We start from the raw sequence: 20,321 nt of genomic DNA, 5'->3' as shown, positions 1-20,321 counted from the left end.
ATAATCGTTTAGAAGTCAGAACAAAACCACAATCAATCAACCGCACATGATCCACATGAACCATCAAACAAGACAACCAAACCGAGCGAAAATCAACTATGGTTTTCGCCCGCCACCCAACTTGTCAAATGCACAAGTGACAACACGAAAAATGTTTGTTTATTCACACCGCTTGTTGACGATTTCCAATTTTTGTACAGAATTTTCCCGGAAAATTCACACTTTAGTGCATCAAAATGAATTGCATTATCACCGGGAGGAACATGAAAAGTGAGTACCGATGTTTGCCATTGAATGATGCCGCCGATTCTAACCTAAATTGGATGATTTTTGCGCTTGCTTCCAGTTCTCGCCCGAACGGTGAATTTCTTTTCCAAAATCGGCACCGAACTGTATCTGGAAGCACTTCCAACGGGATTGTCCCTCAAGGCGATCAATTCCATCAATACGGCCTATGTGATGTCCAATTTTAGTCTGAAATATTTCATCAGCTTCCGGCAGGGAGCGAATGATCGCTTCGAGGAAAATAACTGCAAGATCTCAATCAAACCAATGCTGAAGATATTCAAACGGCTGGCAACGATTCAGATCTGCAAGATTTGGCTGCAGGTCGACCGGAAGAAGATCATTTTCCAGTTCCAGTGCAAATCGGACATTCTGAAAACGCACATTATTCCGTTGTTGGAACACGAACATATAAACTCATTACGACTGCCGGAAAGCTTCGCCAATAAAGTGGTGGGCGATCATAAAGTGTTTAATAAAATATTGATGCATTTCCATAGGAGCGTTAAGGAAGTTACCTTCGATGTGAAAGGTGACGAAACGATAGTGTCCAATTATATCGAGAACACCAGTAGGGATCGAACAACGATGAGATCTTCGCTCTCGATTGGATGTACGGCCTTCAAATTGTACGATTTAGAATCACCTTCCAATATAACGTTCTGCTACAAGGAGTTCAAAGCCATGGCCCATTACGCGGAACAGAATCACATGACGGTGGAAATGAACTTTGACCAGGCGGGGGGACCTCTGATGATTCGAATGAAGAAGGACGACGTCTTGCAGATTCGTTTCATAATGGGTACAATGAGACCACGGCTGGAGAAGCAAAACCGAAGCGTCCAACGAGCAAACCGGAAGTTGACGGATCAGCTCGGACAGAACAAAACCACTCCCGCAAGGGCCGCCGATAGCGAACGTATCGATACCTGTCGAACGTCCATCAGTCAGGTAAGTAGCTTATTTGATCAGAGATTCGTTGAATCATCTTCTATCTTTCCCAAAACAGGCCAGTGATCGAACGGAAATGTCCGGATCCGAATCGCGAAACAGTTGTCTACGAGGGGACGACACTCGCCAGGGCACAGAACTAGCACTTGTTCAACATCAGCAAACTCCACAGCCAAGACGAAGCGAACTACCATCCAAGATGCCTTCTAACAAAACCAATCGAGAAACGTTTCTGGACGGTTTGCAGTCTCTATCGACGTCTCCTCCAGCTGATAAACTCAATTTCCCTCCGGCTGTCCCATTACCGAACAATCCACCCCTTCGTACGGAAGACGATCCGGAATCGTACGACATTGTCTTCGCCGGCAATTCGAATGACCCGAATTCCGAGAGCCAACGTCAACCAATAACTCCAGCCTCCAGTAAACGGAAACCCCATTCCCAGAGCGAGCAGCACAACTCCAAGAGACCGCACCTAACGCAGCTTCGCTCGGAGGCACTGTTCACCGGTGCGGGAGCGGTTCAGTCATCCCGACTGGCGGTGAATATTCCGGAAAGTGTTCCCGAGTCACCGGATGCGATTGCCGAACGCAAGCGGAAAGAAGAGCGGATGCGACATGTGTTCCGCAAGTGCTTCGAGGATACGTTCGATCCGCGCAAGGTCAGCACCAGTGCGGCCGTGTTCGCCGAAAACTCCGACCCGGAGGATAACTGATGGGTTCGCTCAGTTGCGGATGCTGAATAGTCTATGAAGATAGCTGTAACTGAATTTCTTAGGTGATTAGGAATAAATCGTACATTGGTTTTGCTTAGAAATATAAACCGGTACACATAGTTTTCTTTCCAAAGAACGTTCCAAAGCATATAAAAAATAGAACCTACGATTATTCCTAGCATGTTTCTCCTCTTCATAAAGAAATAATCTAGGCATTTTTACCCAAAGTAACCCACAATGAATGATCAGAATATTTCATCAGGTATTCACGTCACAGGAATACCGACAAGTTTTTGTGAGGCATACCATTCAATCAGAAATGTTACGGAGGTATTACCAGAAATTACTCCAAAAATTCTTGAAGATATTTTTAACAAGTCCTCATTCTTTTAGGAGTCGAATAACGTGAGACGACCTGAGAGAGAGAGAAGACAGCTGGCTTAGATTGCGAGCTCGTAAAAGTCAAGGGAACCTGTTGCCAACTGTCAATGGGAAACCGCACATTCGAAGGGCAGAGCGTGAAAAACCGCCAAAATTCAAGTAAACCTAATTGAAATTTCTGGGTGTTTTTAGATGATTGCACATTTTAAAAAGTTGCATACCAAAATACAGTTGTGTGTTGGCAAATTTATTCATAGTATGCAACGAGAAGTGAATATGATTTTGACCCAAAATAAGTTTATTTAGCCGTTATGTACAACCTAAGAATAAAAGTAAAAAGTCAAAGAAGGCCAGAAAACATGCCAACTCGACCCATTCAACTCGTCCCACCTCACTCACCGTGCAGAATATCTAATCCGCGTTTATGCAATGATTCTTCCAAAGACTTTTGTTGGAAATTTCTTCTCTATGGATAACTTTAACAATACCTTCTGGAATTCCTACAAACAATTTTCAGAATGCATCTGCTTCTTATTCTTCTTCTTGACATTACGTCCTCACTTGGATAGAGCCTGCTACTCAGCTTAGTGTTTAATGGCCACTTCCACAGTTATTAACTGAGAGCTTTCTTTGCCAAAGTTTGCCATTTTCTCATTCGTATATCGTGTGGCAGGTACGATAATACTCTATTCCCAGGAAATTTCCATTACGAAAAGATCCTGGATCGAGATTGTTCCAGAAACTTCACTACAAATATCGACTTCTATGTTTACATTAAATCCAATTTTTATCGCAATACAGTAATACCTCGATTTTTTTATGAGAAAATAATTCTAAAATTGATGTTTTTGACCTAGCAGGCATTTTCAGTCTTTCTTACATTTTTTTTTAATGTTTTCCCGAGTTATTTTTTTCTTATTTTTCTTTTCATTTTTATTTTTTTGTAATCTATTGTAGTAATCATCAAAGAAATGTATTACGAAAATATCTTTAGAGAAATCCTTGAACACTTTGAGAAACTCTAAGAGAAATTTATAAATGCGGTCTTTCAGAAATCTTTAAAAAATAAAGTTAATGTTGAGTCGTCCATTACCATTTCTAGCAGGCAATTATGGAATTTGAAGAATTTGTTTTCATGAGGAACTCTTCAAACAATTTTTTTTTGTAGTTTCTTGACAGAATTTTAGAATAAATTTACCAAGAATTCTTTTGAAAATGTATAAGAGAATTTACGAAGTAATCACTAAAAAACATCATTAAGGGGACACGGGAGACCGTGTTATTTTCCCTATCTTTCGTCTCACTCTAACAATAATCATCAAAACTTTGTGAAAGCAAATCTCGAGTTTTAGTGAACCGATGAAGCTGAAAATTTATCGGGTTGTGCACTACATATATAGAATCATAGTGATACATTTTTGCATCGATATATGGAGTGGTTCTTGGGATTTGCTTCTTGAGATGGATAGGGTGATTATGATGACGTCCCGTGCGGCCTTAAAACAAGAGGGATTTTCCATAAAAAACAGAATAAGTAGTGGGATTATCATTAATCATTTCTGAAGAAAATCTCAGAAGTTTTTATTCACGAATATCAGGAGGGTTAACTAGTAAAATTCCTGGGAGATTGCTGTCGGAATTATTTTAACACTTCAGTTGTCGCGCTGTTGTATTTTGTACAACAGTGGAGAAAAAGCTTCGCTTATCGTACACAGCATCAGCGTGGTGGTTCTCACGGTGGCAAACCACGCGACGACTGAAGGGTTAAAAATATGTTTAAAGTGTTATACATGAATATCAGGAGGGTTTGAAATAAGATGAGTGGAGAAATTACTGGAGGAATCTCTGGAAGCATCCTCGGAATGATTCTTGTTAAAATCCATGATGAAACATCAAATTCTTGGAGAAATAGTTTAAAGAATATCTGTGAGAATTCCTAAAGCAATAGCTAAATATTATTAAACATTGATTATTTTAAATCATTGCCAACGTTTTGATCCACTTGTTGGGATCTTCTTCAGGGCTCGATAGGAATCAACTTGTCGTTTAATTTTGTAGCGTACACGGTGATTGCATAGATTTGGGATCGCACGGGTCTTATTCATAATCAGCACCCTATATCGGAAAAAAAAATCCGTGAAAAACAGAATCGGGTGTATAGTCTTTTTGAATGCAAAGTCTAAATCAATAGCTATTAAATTTTTCATAGAAAATTGAAGTGAGTAGCAGGCTTGGTTCCAGTGGGAGCGTAAATGCAGCAAAAATAAAAGAAGAATGATGTATACAAATGTAAAGCAATGACAAAATGTAAGTTTTAAAATTATAAGCTCAATTTTAAAACTTACATTTTGTCATTGCTTCACATTTGTAAAGCTCACTTGATACCGATTTATGACTGTATTCAGTGATAGTAAACGCTTGCATCGTTCTGAATTAGTATTGGTTGGTATTTGAATCTTGAAAAATGTTTATTGCCGTTCATAAACCATGTTTTTATTAAAATTTTTAAAAATAAATGGGAGCCAAAAAAAGTTACGTTATATCGAGGTAAAAATTACGTTATATCGAGTTACGTTATATCGAGGTTACGTTATATAGAGATATGACTGTAATTTGAATGAATTTCTTTAGAAGCCATGTACGTTCAAATAATCCCCTTGGAAATCTGAAAGAATTACAACTTCAGGATTTTTTTCAGGGTAATATGATAACAATTCTACTGAAAATGTTTGTAAGAATGATACATGCTGGAAGTTCAAAATTTAAATTCCAACATGATTGTTCTAAGTTTTTTTTTCGCGGTATTCTGTTAAAAGTTTTTAATTGAATCATAGCAAAAATCAAGGAAAATAGTTCATAATTTGTTCATCGAAAACAGCATTTATCACATAAATGGAAAATGCTCAAAGCCGATATTTTCTTCTAAATCTGCAGGATTTATCTATAAGTAACATTAAAATAAAAATGTATATAGGAAATCTTATTGCAAATTTGTTTGAAATTACTTCAAAATCCTTGTTATTTTTATTCATACAAAATTACAAAAAATGTAATGCAATCTACTTATAGAAATGTTTAGCAAAATAATTAAAAAGGCGGAATTGTTACTAGTATCCACAACTTTAATTAATAAGGAATTCAAATAGAAATACGCCAACATATTCTTTGAGAAGTTAAAGAAAATTTTCTCAACATTTCTTAGCAGAGTCATATCACATAAAATTTTCATGAAAATACTTTTTAGAACAACTCTTTTGGATAAGTTTTTTTTTTTATTTTATGTTTTTTTTAAGTTTAATTACCGACGAAAGAAATGAATAGAAGTTGAAAACTAACAGAGGGCCATATATGAACAACAGAATCGAAGCGACAAATCGTTGCCTAACGTCCTGGTGTTGAACGGCTTGTAGCGTTGGTCACTACAGACAAGCAAAAATTTGTCCACCTGTTAACCATATTGTTCGGCGGATGTTTCAGTTCTATCTAACTCGCTTGCGATTCTATCCATCATATTCTTTCATTACTTTCCTTGCTCCCTTCTACTCGCTTTCACCGATAAAAGCCAATAAAAGCTCATTATGATTTTGGATAAGATTGTGATAAAACTCATCGGCGGAATTTTTACATAAATTGCTGGAGAATCCAGAAATTATATGAAGAAACACTAGCAGATATGTTAAAAGAATTAATAACAAACGTATTCTAATAATAATATAAGATGTTATTAAGGAAGAAATGTTTGGTATAGCTTCTGACGGACACACCCCCTTTGAAGACTATATCATAGTCCATAATAAAATATTCCAAGCTTAAACAAGAAAATAAAATCAGATTTGTCATAGAATTTGTAGGACATTTTTAATAGGTGAGTCTTCCATTCTTCTCCTTTTTCTTTTTGACATTACGTTCCCACTGCGACAGAGTGTTTCACAGCTTAGTGTTCAATGAGCACTTCCACAGTTATTAACTGAGGAGCTTTCTTTGTCAACGTTACCATTTTCTGCACTCGTATATCGTGAGGCAGGTACGATGATACTCTATGCCCAGGGATGTCAAAGAAATTTCCATTACGAAAAGATTTGGAATGACCGGGAATCGAATCCAGACACCTTCAGCATGGCTTTGCTTTGTAGCCTCGGACTCTAATCGCTGGGCTAAGGTAGGCCCCTGTAAGTCCTCTAATAAAAGAAAAAATATTCAACAATTATTCTGCAAATTGCTGATCTCCTCATAATATGTTTGCACATCTGAGGCTACGATCATGACGATTCCCTTTTGATCATAATTCCTGTGGAATCAACAAAAATATAGTATTATTTTTAAATTTTCCTAAAGGCAAACTCCGACCTCAGATTGATTCATAAAACGCAGAGTTGGAAAAAGTTCTGATATTCACACTACAGTAAGCATGCGTAGCGAATCACAGCCACCGGAGCCAGTGAAACTCACGCGTATCGCTGCTGTAGGCAAAATGCCTTGAAAATAGCAAAACACTCATTGCTAAGGGCAATCCAAAACTACTGTAGAAAAATGTTCTATTTCCCGCATTTGCAGCCTTCAATGACACTCCTGATTTAGAAAATTCATGTACCCAACATAGGCTACTTGATGAGATTCACAATTTTGAACTACTGTATTAGGAGAGCCACGTGATTTTCGCAAAAACTCAAGCCTACTACCAGTGTCGTAAAAATTCAGCCGAATGATACCCGATCAGTGCGAAAACGAACAAAAACAAACTCCGCTAGCAAGAAGCCAATCTGACTTCGAGTGCGAATGCGACGAGAAAGAGAGTGGGTGCAACACACGCACACATTCAGTTTCACCCACTGTTGGTGTCATTTCAAAATTCAGTTTCACCTAGAGGCACTGAAATTGAAAATTGAATATAAAAAATTACAAATGAATTTTATATTACTGGTGTAAGAAAACGACAATGTGATGCCTCCAGTTGATGAATCATGATTGTCTTTTAATAAAAAAATACAACTTTTGCAATTTGCGGATGTTTTGTGGGGTATTCTGACGGAAATGATTTTTTTCACTAGTGAAATTGAATTTGAATGTCAGTAGTGGATGAGAATTAGTGTAGCAAAAGTAATTGAAAAACTGAATGCACGTTCTACCAGGTTTGTGCATGTATTGTCAAACAAACATTCACACAAAGAAGAATTCAACGATGACGGAGCCTACTGAGGATCGGCGTTGTTGACTGTATATTGAAATATGCAGACACTGCCTACTACATTACCATTCTCAGCACTGATAAACATATCCAGATAAAGCTCTATAGAGATACCGGGATATATTTATGGAATCCCAGAAGAAAAAAGTCCTCAAGTACCTAATTCTTGAAAAAAAAAACACATTATTAATTTATAAGTTTGAAAAAAAGGTAATATTCCTGATGAATTCCCAGAAGACATTGTGGAGGATCTCATCAATGAGTTGTCACTTTCTTGGAATCCCATGATTATAGAAGAATCTCAGAACGAAATTCTAGGCAAAAGAGTGAAATTTAGCTTGAAAAAGACATTTTTTTATCAAAGGTTCTCGGTAGAAGCAATCCAGGAATGTATTAACGAATTAATAGACAATTTGCTGCAGTTAATTCTGGAGGAACATTATAGAGTAATGTATGACAAAATTTGTTGAAAAAGAAGAATAAAATCCTGTAAGATTTCCTATAGAAAACTCAGAAATAGAGTAATTCCTGGATAATTTCTAGAAACTGGTTTGGAAAAGCTCGTGAACTTTTGGAAAACTCTAACTGAGACTCCACTAAAAAAATAATAGAGGTTTTCCAGATGATTGAATTTCTGAAAATTTCTTATATGCTGAATGCTTAGATAAATATTTTAAAGAATTCCTAAGGAATATCATGTATGACGTTATGAGTCAAATAAAATAAATTTTGAAAGATGAAGAAGTTCTTAGAGGAATTTTCAAAGGAATTCCCCGAAGGAAGTGCTTTGAAGAAACCGAGAATATTAAACTCATTAAGGTGAAGATGAATCGAAGCCAAACATCAAATTTCATGAGCACGGATCTGGAGAACCAAACATCCGTTTAAGCTGGAAACTTAATCGATTGGTCACCACCAGCGACTGACCAATCGATTAGGTTTTCAGCTCAAACAGATGTTTGGTTCTCCAGATCCGTGCTCTTGAAAATTTGAAGTTTGGCTTCAATTCATCTTCACTTTAAAAAGTAACGTTATCCATATTTAAAATTGACATCTATCAATATCGCGAAATGTGCGAATCATGAAAAAACACAATTGTAATTGTAATTGTAATTGCTCAATCCACACCCTGGCAGACAATTATCCGCCCATCTAGACACGGGCTGGGTGAGGACCTACCAAGCCTCCCCCGTTAACATGTCCTATACCGTTTAGCACACCGGGATCTTCCACAAGCAGGCGCCGGAATTAAAGCGGTCCCACAAGCTTCAGATACATTAAATAGATTTAGTCCCTCTGGCACTAAACCGAATGGCGCCCTCCGCTTCACCACTAGTACTGCTTCCCCACACGCCAAGCACAATATCGAAAGTAGTGCGTTGTATAGCAAATACAGTACACCACCTCCGACACTATGCCAAATGTACAGGAAAAACAGCACCAGTAAGAAAGCGGAAGGCGCACCACTCGGTTCAGTGCCAGAAGGACTATAAGTATAACGAAGAAGAAACGAAAAGATAGTAGAGTTGGTTCGGTTATTTGATTGCTGAAACGAAAAAAAACAGAAAAAACAGAAACAAAGTGTTAACATTAAAACGGGGTTTTATAATTGATAAATGTATCGATAGTTTCTCATCTGTTACGTTTCCTTATCGTAGCGCTGTCGATTTTTCCATCTCCAGGGTGTTCGTCTCCGCTCGAGCAATGAGGACCATGATGAAATGAGAATATAAAAATGTGAGCATTAGTGTTGATCTAGTAATAGATTAATTTAAACTGCTTTTCATGTGCTAAGTAACTTGTAAACTCCTACTCAATTATGTTTTGTTGGCCTACACGTTTTATTTAGATACAATTTTTATTTAGAAAACTATTTGGATCCGAGATTTTAGGTGCAGATTGAGCATGTTTGATAAAACAAGCATCCTGTTTTCAGTTGAAGAATGTTCAAGAAGTTGATGATTCTGTTATTTATACTGGCTACATACAAGAATTCACTATTGATGTAATATATGGATATTGAAAGTTCCAACGCGCGATTATAATACTTCAGTTTTCGTGCTGTTGTATTGGTGTAAGTAGTGGGAAACCAATCAGTTTGGTGATTCTAACGGTAACAAATAGCAAGACGAAAGGAAAGTTGATAATCTATCATCATTATGATTTCAGTCCTAATTTCATGATCCGTTTAATAAATTCCGCGTATGATTCGGCAATTTTAACAATTTATACATGTGTATTCGAATAAAACAGACTACGGGCATTTATTACCTGTTGCAAGGTTCCTAAGTGATCAGATATTTATCATTTTCTACAGCCTAATTTAATAATACCTACATTGGGTTGTAACAAAAATTTGATCTTGGGATGTTGATTTGCCTCCTAATCATAGTTTCGACAATAGTCACATGCTTACTATCCCTTATGGCAGTGTTGTTGATTCTATTGTCTATCGCTCATCAGTTTCGCGCCACCCGGCAGGGACTTGGTCCTATGTACCCAATACTCTGCTGTGTCTTAACTTCACGCAATACATTCTGTAGATGTGTGATACAGTTTGCGGAATATTATGATTTATCACTTCGTTCAGATGGAAAATTCTGTTATGGTACCATATTCACATATCAGATAACTCCCACCTGGAACGATGTAATACATCGGAGACATGTAGATTCAGATGTATGTAGACGATCTATGCCTAGTTCGGCTCTGATCGACAGGCAATCAGTGTATTCAGTTTTTCAACTAGCTTGAAGCGATGAACGTATCAAGACAAGCTCTCCACTATATCTGCTAGCAATCACCGGTCGTCGATAGACATTTCGGTTCTTTTCTGCTAAAGAAAGACCCGATTGTATGCCAAAGACTATGGCTCATGCTTTTCAATACAGCTGGAAAAACAAGAACTACACCCAGCACCAAATAGTACGTAACTATGAGGCGGACCGGAAGGTTTGATAAGCAATCCCCACCCAATATCGCGAAATGTGCGAATCATGAAAAAACACAATGTCTAAAAATCCATTGAAAATACGAGATTCGTGAAAACCATGATTATTGCGCGACGGATCTACAAGAAAGGTGATAAATACTATTCAGAACGTAACTTTACCGTTACGTCTCTTAGTTAACTATAAAACTGTCATAGACGAATATGTATGAGAAATTATTAAGAACAGACATTACAAAAATGATTCGATACAAGCTGGATCTTCGAATCAATGTATCCAGCAAGCTACGACTGGTTCGAAGATTATTTTAGCAATTTAAAATCCACCTACCTTAAACTGTTCGCCGCGGCGTTGCCGTCCACCAGCGTAGCTCCGGACACGGAACCGTTCGGGTTCTGCTGTTGCCTCGATTGCATCATCAGTGCATTGTTGATGGTTTGCAGCGCCTTCTGGGGGTTTAGTTCGTTGTGTTCTATCGTCTTGTTGCCGGTGATTTGTGAAAGTATTTTCGGCAAACCGGCTAACGACGACGAAGAGGACACATTCGTGCTGGCAGCGGTTGCATTCGCGGACGAATGTGGTGACTGGCCTAACTGCTGCTGCTGTTGTTGCTGCTGCGATTGCTGCTGCTGTTGACACTGTTGCTGTTGCTGTTGTAGATGGTGGTGGTGCTGTTGCGAACCTGGTGGACCGGGAGTATTCGAGCTTAGCATCAGGTCGCCACTGGACCCGACAACCATGTGAGGTTGCTGTTGCTGTTGTTGCAGTACGGAAGGAGACGACGTGGACACCGATGCCGGGTAGCTCGATGAGGATTGTGATTGCGAATGGGGTGGCATCGCAATGCCACTCTGTGTCGCCATCGGGTTCGACAGTAATCGAGGCAACTGATTTGCCATCAGTCCCGTCCCGGCTGTGCTACCCTCGTTGTTGGCCGCGTTATTACTGTGCCCCTGCTGATTGGTCGGAGTGCTAGAGTGAGAATAATTGGCCTCCGAGGTTGGCGTTGAATCGCCGGGGCTTATGTCCATGTCTTGGTTTTCTGAAAGAAATAGGAGATGTAAGTTTATGCTCATAAGGTTCTTTGGATAAATATAAGGAAAGGGCACATCGACATTGGCGTACAATGACTTTGCAAGTTGTTGTTGAGTCCATTTCACCTCGAAGATGTGACAAGTGTCTTTATGATAGGGAATGCAGAGACTGTATGCTTGAAAAAGACCGAACAGGAAATAAAAGGTTCTCAAACAGGGCCAAAAAGATACCACGAGGAAAACAAAAGCAATCCAAACAGGAATCAGGAGATTGAAGTTATAAAAACTTGAAGTTATAAAAAGTTGTTTTTAAAAATTCGGTCAAACATATTTATATGATTTTTGTTTTGAATTACGAGTAACTGCCCATACAGGGTGGCCACCAAATTTCCATTTTAAAATTCCCGGTTTTCCCGGTTAAGTTACCAAAATATCCACGGGAGACAGATCCTATTGTTGTCACTTTTTATTTACCGTAAAACGGAATGAATATAAACAAAGCGACCTACACTGCCGTTCTACGCATATTTGTCCCGCGGTTCATGAGGTTTACATGGGAAAAGTAGGTGTAGAAGGGCAGTACCGTTATAAACGAGATAATTCTGTAAAGATACATTTTAAAAACCTACAAAAATATATATTTTTCCATTAGTTCAATAGCAACAGAGTATCGACAGACTATTTACAAATTTTGCTACATTTTACATAAAAAAAAAATAAGAAGAAAATATTGAAATCTCAACCATTTTTAATAGCTTGAACATTCGCAATATTTGCGGTTTTCCAACATAATAAAAAATTGACACAACGGCCGTGAATTGAGGCCTGACTCAATCTGGCATAGCAGAGTTGACAAATGACTGATTCTCCAAGTTCTGCTACCAGATGCCTTTTAACACTTCGTACGGCGGCTTCCCAAATGCCGCCCATATGCGGCGCCGATGGGGAGTTAAAGACCCAATTGATTCCCACATTTGAAAGGTACCGACTAGCATCCTTGCTGTGAGCCAGCATCTTCTCCGTGACTTCTCGTAGCTGGACCGTAAGCAAAGTTGGTCACGTTGTCTGACCGAATCTCAACTGGGTAACCACGGCGTTATATGAATCGCACGAGAGCGCCAACAAACGTATCGAATGAAAGATCGCTTGCCACTTCTAAGTGCACCGCACGGAACGATTGGCACACGAACACTACGAGATACCCCTTGATGATTTTTACTCCTCGGACGCATGTTGCTTCAAGCCTTACGCATAGTTCACAACATGGAAGAACGCCCATGTGGTTGGTTTCCCATCAGCTGACCAGCCGTTTTCCCCTTTTAACCACCTTACGAACGACCGTCTGTCAACCGACTATCTAATACTCCTGACGAAGAGTTGCTGCCAGAAGAGCCAATGTAGCATGGAGATCGCGTAGGTGTAGCTAACGCACTAAAAGCTCTGTTGCTCGATGTCTTGGAGGTAGAATGATGGGCTGCTTCTTATCGTATGGCTGGGCCGAGTGTTGGAGACGCCCCCCACACGCATAGCTCCTTCGGCGTCCAGAAAGGAATGCAAAGCAGAAAGAATATGTTTGAATTGCATAGACTTACCCTTTCGCACAAGCTCTAATTCTTGGCCATACTCATCGTGTTGCGTGGCTTTTAGTAATTGATTCTTTGTTCGATTTAGTTTATCTACAGTTCGCTCGCCGTCGATGTCATAATTGCGTACAATGGCTTTGAAGTTGTGGATGGCACGATGTACACAACAAGCAAACCATAAATGCAATACTGGAGAATTTGACGAAAAGTTGCTTCTCGATTTCGAAACTTGTAGAAACCTTCATCGTTGAGATGTGCAGTAACTAATATGCTTGACTTCCATTACATCCTCATCGATCTCTTCCAGGGGTGATGCCATTCGGACTCGTCTTCCTTCATCCACGGTGCGCCTTGGAAGCATAACTGGTTTTGAATTAATACGGCCGGTGATAAACCTCGCGATGCCAAATCTGCAGGGTTGTCCTTGCTAGACACGTGGCGACAGCAGCTTCTTGGCAGGTATTCTAGTACAGCAAACAATGCGATTGGCCACGAAGGTTTTCCATTTTCGGGGATGGGACGTCAACACCACTGGAGAACAATAATACTAGAATAAGTCCACGCCAGATTCGCTAGTTGATCCAGGCGGGCAGCGAAATTTGCTTGATTGGTGCAACCCGTGATTTGGCGAAGACTAGAACTACCGACACATTTCCTTGCTCATCCGTTGTCCTCGCATATACAACTGCTGTGTATGTCTGTTCGGAGGCATCGGAAAATCCGTGAAGTTGAACGCGATCACGACTAGGGAAAATGCAGCGTGAAAATCTGATGGCTAGGAGTTGAAACAAAATCTCCTTCACTGCTTGACATTCAACTTCGACGGCTGCTGGCAAAGGATCATCCCAAGAGACGTCTAATAGCCAAAGGTAGTGATAGAGAATCTTAATCTTAACCGTTACTGCAGCCAACCAACCGAAAGGGTCAAACAACCTTGCTGAGTCCGAAATCATCTGGCGCTTTGTGTTGATGCTGAGCGGAGAAAAGATTACCTTGAATCCATATACATCTTCGGTGCCAATTAATTCCGAGAGCCTTCACTGTTTCGCTGTCATTCAACATTTTAATTGGCACAGATGCAGCTTCGTCCTAGTCGTTAGTCGGTAGAAGCTTCTTGTTGTTGATGACTACTTGCGTAATTCGAAACCAAAAGACAAAAGGATTTCGATTAGCTGGCTTGCTTCCTTCTCGTCGTCGGCACCCGACAGAAAATCATGGACGTAAAAATCGAACTTGGTTGCTTCCACCACCTTGGGATACACCGCTTCGTAGGGTTTGGCTGCTTCTCTCATGGACTCGATTGCCAAGACCAGGGCAGTTTTGGTACCGTGTGTTACGGTACAAAGGCGATAATGTTTTAGAGGCTGATCTGGTTCATCTAGGAAAACGGTCCGCCGGATGCACTAATATCTGGCGGTACATTTTGGCTTCATCCGCGCATAAGGCTACTCGATGGGTACGGAACCGCAATACCAGGTCAACGTTATTGTTAGGTCCAGCTAGCAGTTTATCGTTCAACGAGACTCCTGAGGATAGCGCACAGGACGCGTCAAATACGACACGTAGTTTTGTAGTCAAACTATCCGATTTGATAACCGCGTGGTGCGGTAGATAACAGCAACCAGGATTATTTTTAAAGATAACCCAGGAAATCACTCCAGACATCACCATAAATTTCTCCAGGAATTCCTTCAAATATTTTTACATAAATTTCTCGAAAAAAAAAATCATGGGATTCTAGTGATTATCTATGTGATCCAGTGAGTTGCTAGGGTTTTCTTCAGATGTCGTTTTTTTTTCAATAAGGTACCGCGGGGTAAGTGGGTAAATGGGGTAAGTGAAAATAATTAATATATTTTACTGAATATGTGAATTAACGTTTTAAACTCATGCGTAAACCTTTGAGGCCATTGAGAACATTCCGATAGATAAGAGATTTCTGAGATTTTTAAGCCATTATTGCATAATAGAGCGAATGATTGTTAATCTGTCAATAAGCACTCCGTAACAAGTTGCCGGCGAGCAATCTTATTTTAATATTTTCAGCGGAAAAAAGTTGCGGAAAATAATTTTCTGTACCACTTCTAAGTTGTTCCCTCTGACAGTTTTAAACTGCAATAAAAAAAGTTTTAGAATTAATTCGACATAAAACTAAAAATAACTAAATTGAAAAACCGTCAATTTTCCAACCACGTGGGGCAAGTGAAAAGTTTCTCATTAGAGTGTGAATTAGTGTTTTCTCTTTAGGTAGATATAAGTATACAATGGTCGCAATTATCATAGAACAACAGAACGTGCTAATAATTCAAGAAATACTATACTCAAAGCGTTAATTGCTATTATCATGGCCAAATCATGGAACTTCTCTAAAAATAAGGTTGCCGAATATTACGATACTAATATGTTTACTTCGGGCAGCCGATTAAAAGGAAGACGTTGATTGAAAAGTTCCAATATAAGAGAACGCACGGAAATCTCGTAGAATGTCTATGTAAAGCTAGTTCAAAACATAAAGAATGGGGTATAGGTGTATCCACATAAAAATTTCTAAATACTATACTGGTTCCGTTTGATTTCTCTTGAAGAGTTTTCCGACGTCATATCCGATTTTCTTAAAAACAAATAACGGACGGTGGAAATTCTACAGAGCAGAAATGCAATTGCTGTTCCATGGTGTAAGAACTAACATTGGAAATGTTGACAGTTATAATGTTGTCGAATCATTTCAACTAATATAACTGAGCAGAAGAAAATTCAAGTAACAAGAAAAAAGTTTTATTTGTTTACATGTTACTTATGTTGTTGTTCATTGGGACGCCTTAACAAATGTTAAAGGTAATAGAAATCGTGAATGTAACTGTTAGTTTTTGGTTTTATTGTTCAAAACGATAAACTTTTCACTTGCCCCACCTGTGGGGCAAGTGAAAAGTAAGAAGACTTTTTGTAAAAACTTTTTCTGTACTTTTCTCTTTAATTTTGCATAAAAATCAATTTCAGTATACTGCTTATATTTGGTGGGAGTCAAGCTAAAAAATATACACGACCTCATTTGTTTAAATTTAAGGTCTCTAGAGTTTGAAGAATCCCAACTATGCGAAATCCATTACCCACTTGCCCAACGGTACCTTATTTCAACCAAGGCTTTAATGACGTATACATCAAAAAGCATATACAATATATCATTTTCAATGATTACTCTGCATTAAACACTTATATTGCGAAAATTGTAATAATTTTCTACATGTGTATCGAAACCTCAATATTAGAACCTATTTCACAAATTGAATTCATTTAAATGAGATTGAATAAATTGCTATAGTGAATCAAAAATATGTGTGAATCCACATAGCAAAAAAACTATATAGTTTTACACATAACGCGTATATGGAAAATGACCCCGTGATTATCAACAACAAAAACGACTAAAACATATCGAGTGCAGATCAACCATTTGGTAAAACGAAAACCAATTTCATTAAACAAGTAATTTGGTGAGTTTGAACACCTCACTAATTGAATTATGCATTTTTGCAGTTTGATCGTTGGAAGACGGAACCAAAGGAAGCTGCTCTATTCCAAAATATGATACATTTGGAGCGCATCGCGATTGAAGTTTTTCCCGCTATGAAACTTCAAGGAAGGCAGCCAGCTAAACCACCCCTAAGCATTACAATTGCCATTGTTCCCTCGCTTATTTAAACGTGATTCTCCCAGTTTATTTATTGGTGGATCATAGTGACAAATGTAATTCTTAGGAAGAAATTATAATAATTATTCTGATTGAAATATGAATAAACAATCATCATATTTTAATTGTTATATCTGATTGGCAATTTCCAACTAAATCCTGAACTAAAATCCGAGCTAAAATCAATTATACTATTCGTAAATTATCTTCATGAAACTCTCAATTACCATGTGGACTCACACATAACTTCCAACTTTGAATGAACTCCAGTTATTTGTCTCACACAGTCAACATGTGTCGACACAAATTGCATAATACTATGTGTGGAACAAATACCAACGATATGGGTATTTTTTCTAGTGTATCGATTTTTGGCTTTTGCCGAACACTGATTCAAATTTCGGACTGCTCATGAAAACCATAACTAAAAAAGTCAAATCATCAATTCGCACCCTTGATGCTACAACTACAACTAGATGTTACAACTAGATAACTCAAAAATATGCTACAACTAGATAACTCGAAAATACAAATTTCGAACTATTCAACATCGAAAGTTTGAGCGTTTTACAAGCTGATGGTTAATCTAAGAGAATATAGAGGAAAAGTAATCTTTGACTTGTTTACTTTGAATAACACCCATATGATCTGTAAATATCTGACAGATTTAATTAAGATTTATGTTTCGACAAGTTGAGCTCTGAAAATCGACATTTCGAGTTATCTAGTTGTAGCATTAAGGGGACGAATTTAACTCTTCAAGTCATTAAAGAGACGTCTGAGGCTGTTGGACATTCTATTTTTTTTTAAATATCTATGTAACATGCTTCTTCAAATGAGCAATCGAAGCGGCAGCTTTTGACCAGCAAATATTGAAACATCTCGTGTGAAATGTTTCCTATACAAAGTAGAGTGTCCAGAGTATAAATCAGAACAGTACTCCAGAGATTCCACATATGCCTATTTTTCAGAATGCAGCAGAAATTCTTTCAGAATTTTCGTAAGTTCTCAAAGAATTTTTCTAGGGATGTCTCCTGGGAATTGTCAATGATGATTCTTGGGCAAATTTATTGAGGAATTCCTGAAAGAGTTCTTAATAGATTTCCTGGAATAATTCCTAAAATAATTTTGGAGCAATTTTTGAGATAAACCGTAGATGAATTTAAGAAGGAATTAATATGATAATGGCTGGAGAAATAACCGAAAACAAATCGACGTAGGAATTCCTTGAGGAAATCTAGTAGAGGTTCCTGGCAATACCCTTAACGAAAATCTACAAAAAATCTGGAATAAACCATTGGAGATTTTCTTGAAAGAACTCTAGTAGGAATCTTTCGAAGATTTGCTAAGGTAACTATTGGAAAAATAGGTCAAACAAATATATGGAGGAATCGAATTTTGGAAAATAGCCAGTGTAATCTCTGTGGAAGGAATCGCAGTAGGCGTTGCCGCGAACGGTCGTGTTTTGTTTTGCTTGCCACACTTTTTTCGTGCTCTAGTTTTTCGCGATTTTGCCGATGATTTGGCTGGTGCTACACCATCCGGATTGTAGTTCGGATGTTAATATTGAAAAAATATCGATATCTTATAGTGAAAAAAAAAATCCAGCGCGTTTCGTACGACCAAAGACTTCTTTAATGTGATGTTTTATGACCTGTTCTAATTGGCTTTGCTAATGAATTTCCACGCGATTTTGTTGTTGTTGCTGTGTTTGTATTTTGACTGACAAGCCACCGGATGGTTTCGACAATGAAAAAAAAAAACATTATTGTAATAATTGTGAAAAATACGCAAAAGAAGAAGTAAAAAATGTGGTCTAGAAATGACAAGTGGTATATGCGTCACAAGGAGAAGAAAATGCATACCAAATTAGTTGCTGATTTGATTTGATGACAACGCCGCCTTGGATGAATTTTGGTGAGATTGTTCTGATTATATAATTATCTGTACTTGAACAGTAAATACGCGCCAGTTCCAAAGTAACCATCTTTGAAACAGGAAGTGTGTATGCATTATCATTATCCATTTGATAACGGTAATGTATACATGCGGGGCTTGTTGTTAGTGAAAGTGACTTCTGAATGGACGTGTCTCTCCAGCCATTCTGAAATGGGTCCCCGGATCTGCAATAGAGCTATCACCTTCTAACTCCCGGACTGAAGCTTTTTGCAAAAATGCAGTACCAAAGCAGTTTTGCTGAAAACTTTTTTTCATAATACCACTGCCGGACAGTGGGGGTTAGATGGATCACACACACACACATAGCCAGTGTAATCTCTGTGGAAATTCCTAAATAGATATTTCGAATCAGAACTCACTGAAGTGACCATTTTCAAGAAAAAAGAGACTTTAGAGACCTTCCATGAAAGAAGAAACTTTTTAGAGGCTTGCATTTAAATAAAGACCAAGTATCTGAAAAGAGTCTTGTTACCAGCCGTGAAAATGGTCACAACAGCTACGTTTCCGAGAAAAGACTCAAGACCTCTTCAGCCCGTTTTCTAATATTTATCCATATTTGGACACTGTCTCTTACCATCATGCCTCCTCCTGTGCGACTCATGTTGCGGCCACCGTATCCTCGAATTACTGCTTTTACTGCTGGAATGCTTGCCATACGATGTGGACCGGCTGCCGGCAGAGGACGAATACCGATCCTCACGATCCCGATCATTTCGATCCCGCTCGCGATCGCGTTCTTTGTCTCGATACTCTCGGTGCTGGTCCTTGGGCATGATCCTGTCGAAACCGTAACTATTCATTGCCAATTAGTGTTACACATCCCGCTTCAACATTATATCATTGTCCTTACCTTTCCTTGTCCATCCATTCTCGTGGTTTCTCCCACTGTGACACCTCCGTTTTACAATTGTAGTAATACTTTTTGCCAGATGAACTGACATGTTCACTCCAGTCACCAACGCGGTTTACCCGATCGCCACCTACACCTCCACCGCTTCCACCTCCGCCACTCCCGCCACTTCCGCTACCTCCACCACCACCTCCTCCGCCGCCGCCTCCACCTCCGCCACGATCCCGATCGCGGTCTCGTAACCGGTCGCGATCACGTTCCCGCTCTCGCTCGCGCTCACTACGTTCCCGTTCCCGATCACGCTCGCGATCGTCAGAATTTGAACTTGATCCACCGCGTTTCTCCGACACGGAAAGCTTTAACCGCCGGTCGTGATTCGACCGATGGTCCGTGTCCCGATCGCTGCGACTTCGTTTTTCTTTAGGTGATCGTAGAGAATCTGCAATTGGAGGAAAATGCTTACTTCTTGGATTTAGGGGCAAGGCGTGCCTTGCCAGAATAAGAGTACGTACCGGAATATTTGTCCTTTTTATAATCTCGATCTCGGTCCTTGTCTCGCAGTTTGCTCATTCCGTACAGATACCGATCACCGCCCCGATCACGGTCTCTGTCCCGATCGTGATCGCGGTTCCTGTCGCGATCACGATCCCGCGGTGAGTCCATGTCTGGTGAGATTGACTTGTAGTTGCCTGAAGCGAGAATACAGGAATGGGATTAGAGATGTTTTTAATATCTCAGT

The 20,321-nt window shown here is 39.1% G+C and overlaps 2 protein-coding genes across 3 annotated transcripts in view; one reads left to right on the top strand and one right to left on the bottom strand.

The window, feature by feature from the left end:
• LOC5573833 (cell cycle checkpoint control protein RAD9A) lies at positions 1 to 2,058 on the top strand. Its single transcript, XM_001654813.2, has 3 exons — positions 1 to 270; positions 347 to 1,236; positions 1,295 to 2,058. Exons 1-3 carry the CDS (start codon positions 237 to 239, stop codon positions 1,949 to 1,951), a joined length of 1,581 nt encoding a protein of 526 aa, XP_001654863.1. The 5' UTR covers positions 1 to 236; the 3' UTR covers positions 1,952 to 2,058.
• The window catches only part of LOC5573835 (WW domain-containing adapter protein with coiled-coil homolog), a 49,017-nt gene that overhangs the window by 8,472 nt on the left and 20,224 nt on the right, over positions 1 to 20,321 (bottom strand). Inside the window, exons 4-7 of one of the 2 annotated variants that reach the window (XM_021851557.1) lie at positions 20,095 to 20,271; positions 19,583 to 20,021; positions 19,307 to 19,524; positions 10,799 to 11,510 (exon numbers count right to left, since the gene is read on the bottom strand). In XM_021851557.1, coding sequence (XP_021707249.1) covers positions 10,799 to 11,510; positions 19,307 to 19,524; positions 19,583 to 20,021; positions 20,095 to 20,271 — 1,546 coding nt within the window. The remainder of the gene's footprint in view (positions 1 to 10,798; positions 11,511 to 19,306; positions 19,525 to 19,582; positions 20,022 to 20,094; positions 20,272 to 20,321) is intronic. The other variant, XM_021851558.1, reaches the window with a different exon arrangement.

This window comes from Aedes aegypti, chromosome 3 (genome assembly GCF_002204515.2).
Source record: "Aedes aegypti strain LVP_AGWG chromosome 3, AaegL5.0 Primary Assembly, whole genome shotgun sequence".
In the NCBI taxonomy this organism is placed as follows: domain Eukaryota; kingdom Metazoa; phylum Arthropoda; class Insecta; order Diptera; family Culicidae; genus Aedes; species Aedes aegypti.
This window is presented reverse-complemented; position numbering and strand designations above follow the sequence as displayed.

Excerpts from the sequence above, each read along its gene's own strand:
- LOC5573833 (XM_001654813.2), top strand. The coding sequence starts at position 237 with ATGAATTGCATTATCACCGGGAGGAACATGAAAA. Across the intron at positions 271-346 it reads CACCGGGAGGAACATGAAAA|TTCTCGCCCGAACGGTGAAT; the intron begins GTGAGTACCGAT and ends GCTTGCTTCCAG. Across the intron at positions 1,237-1,294 it reads GTCGAACGTCCATCAGTCAG|GCCAGTGATCGAACGGAAAT; the intron begins GTAAGTAGCTTA and ends TTCCCAAAACAG.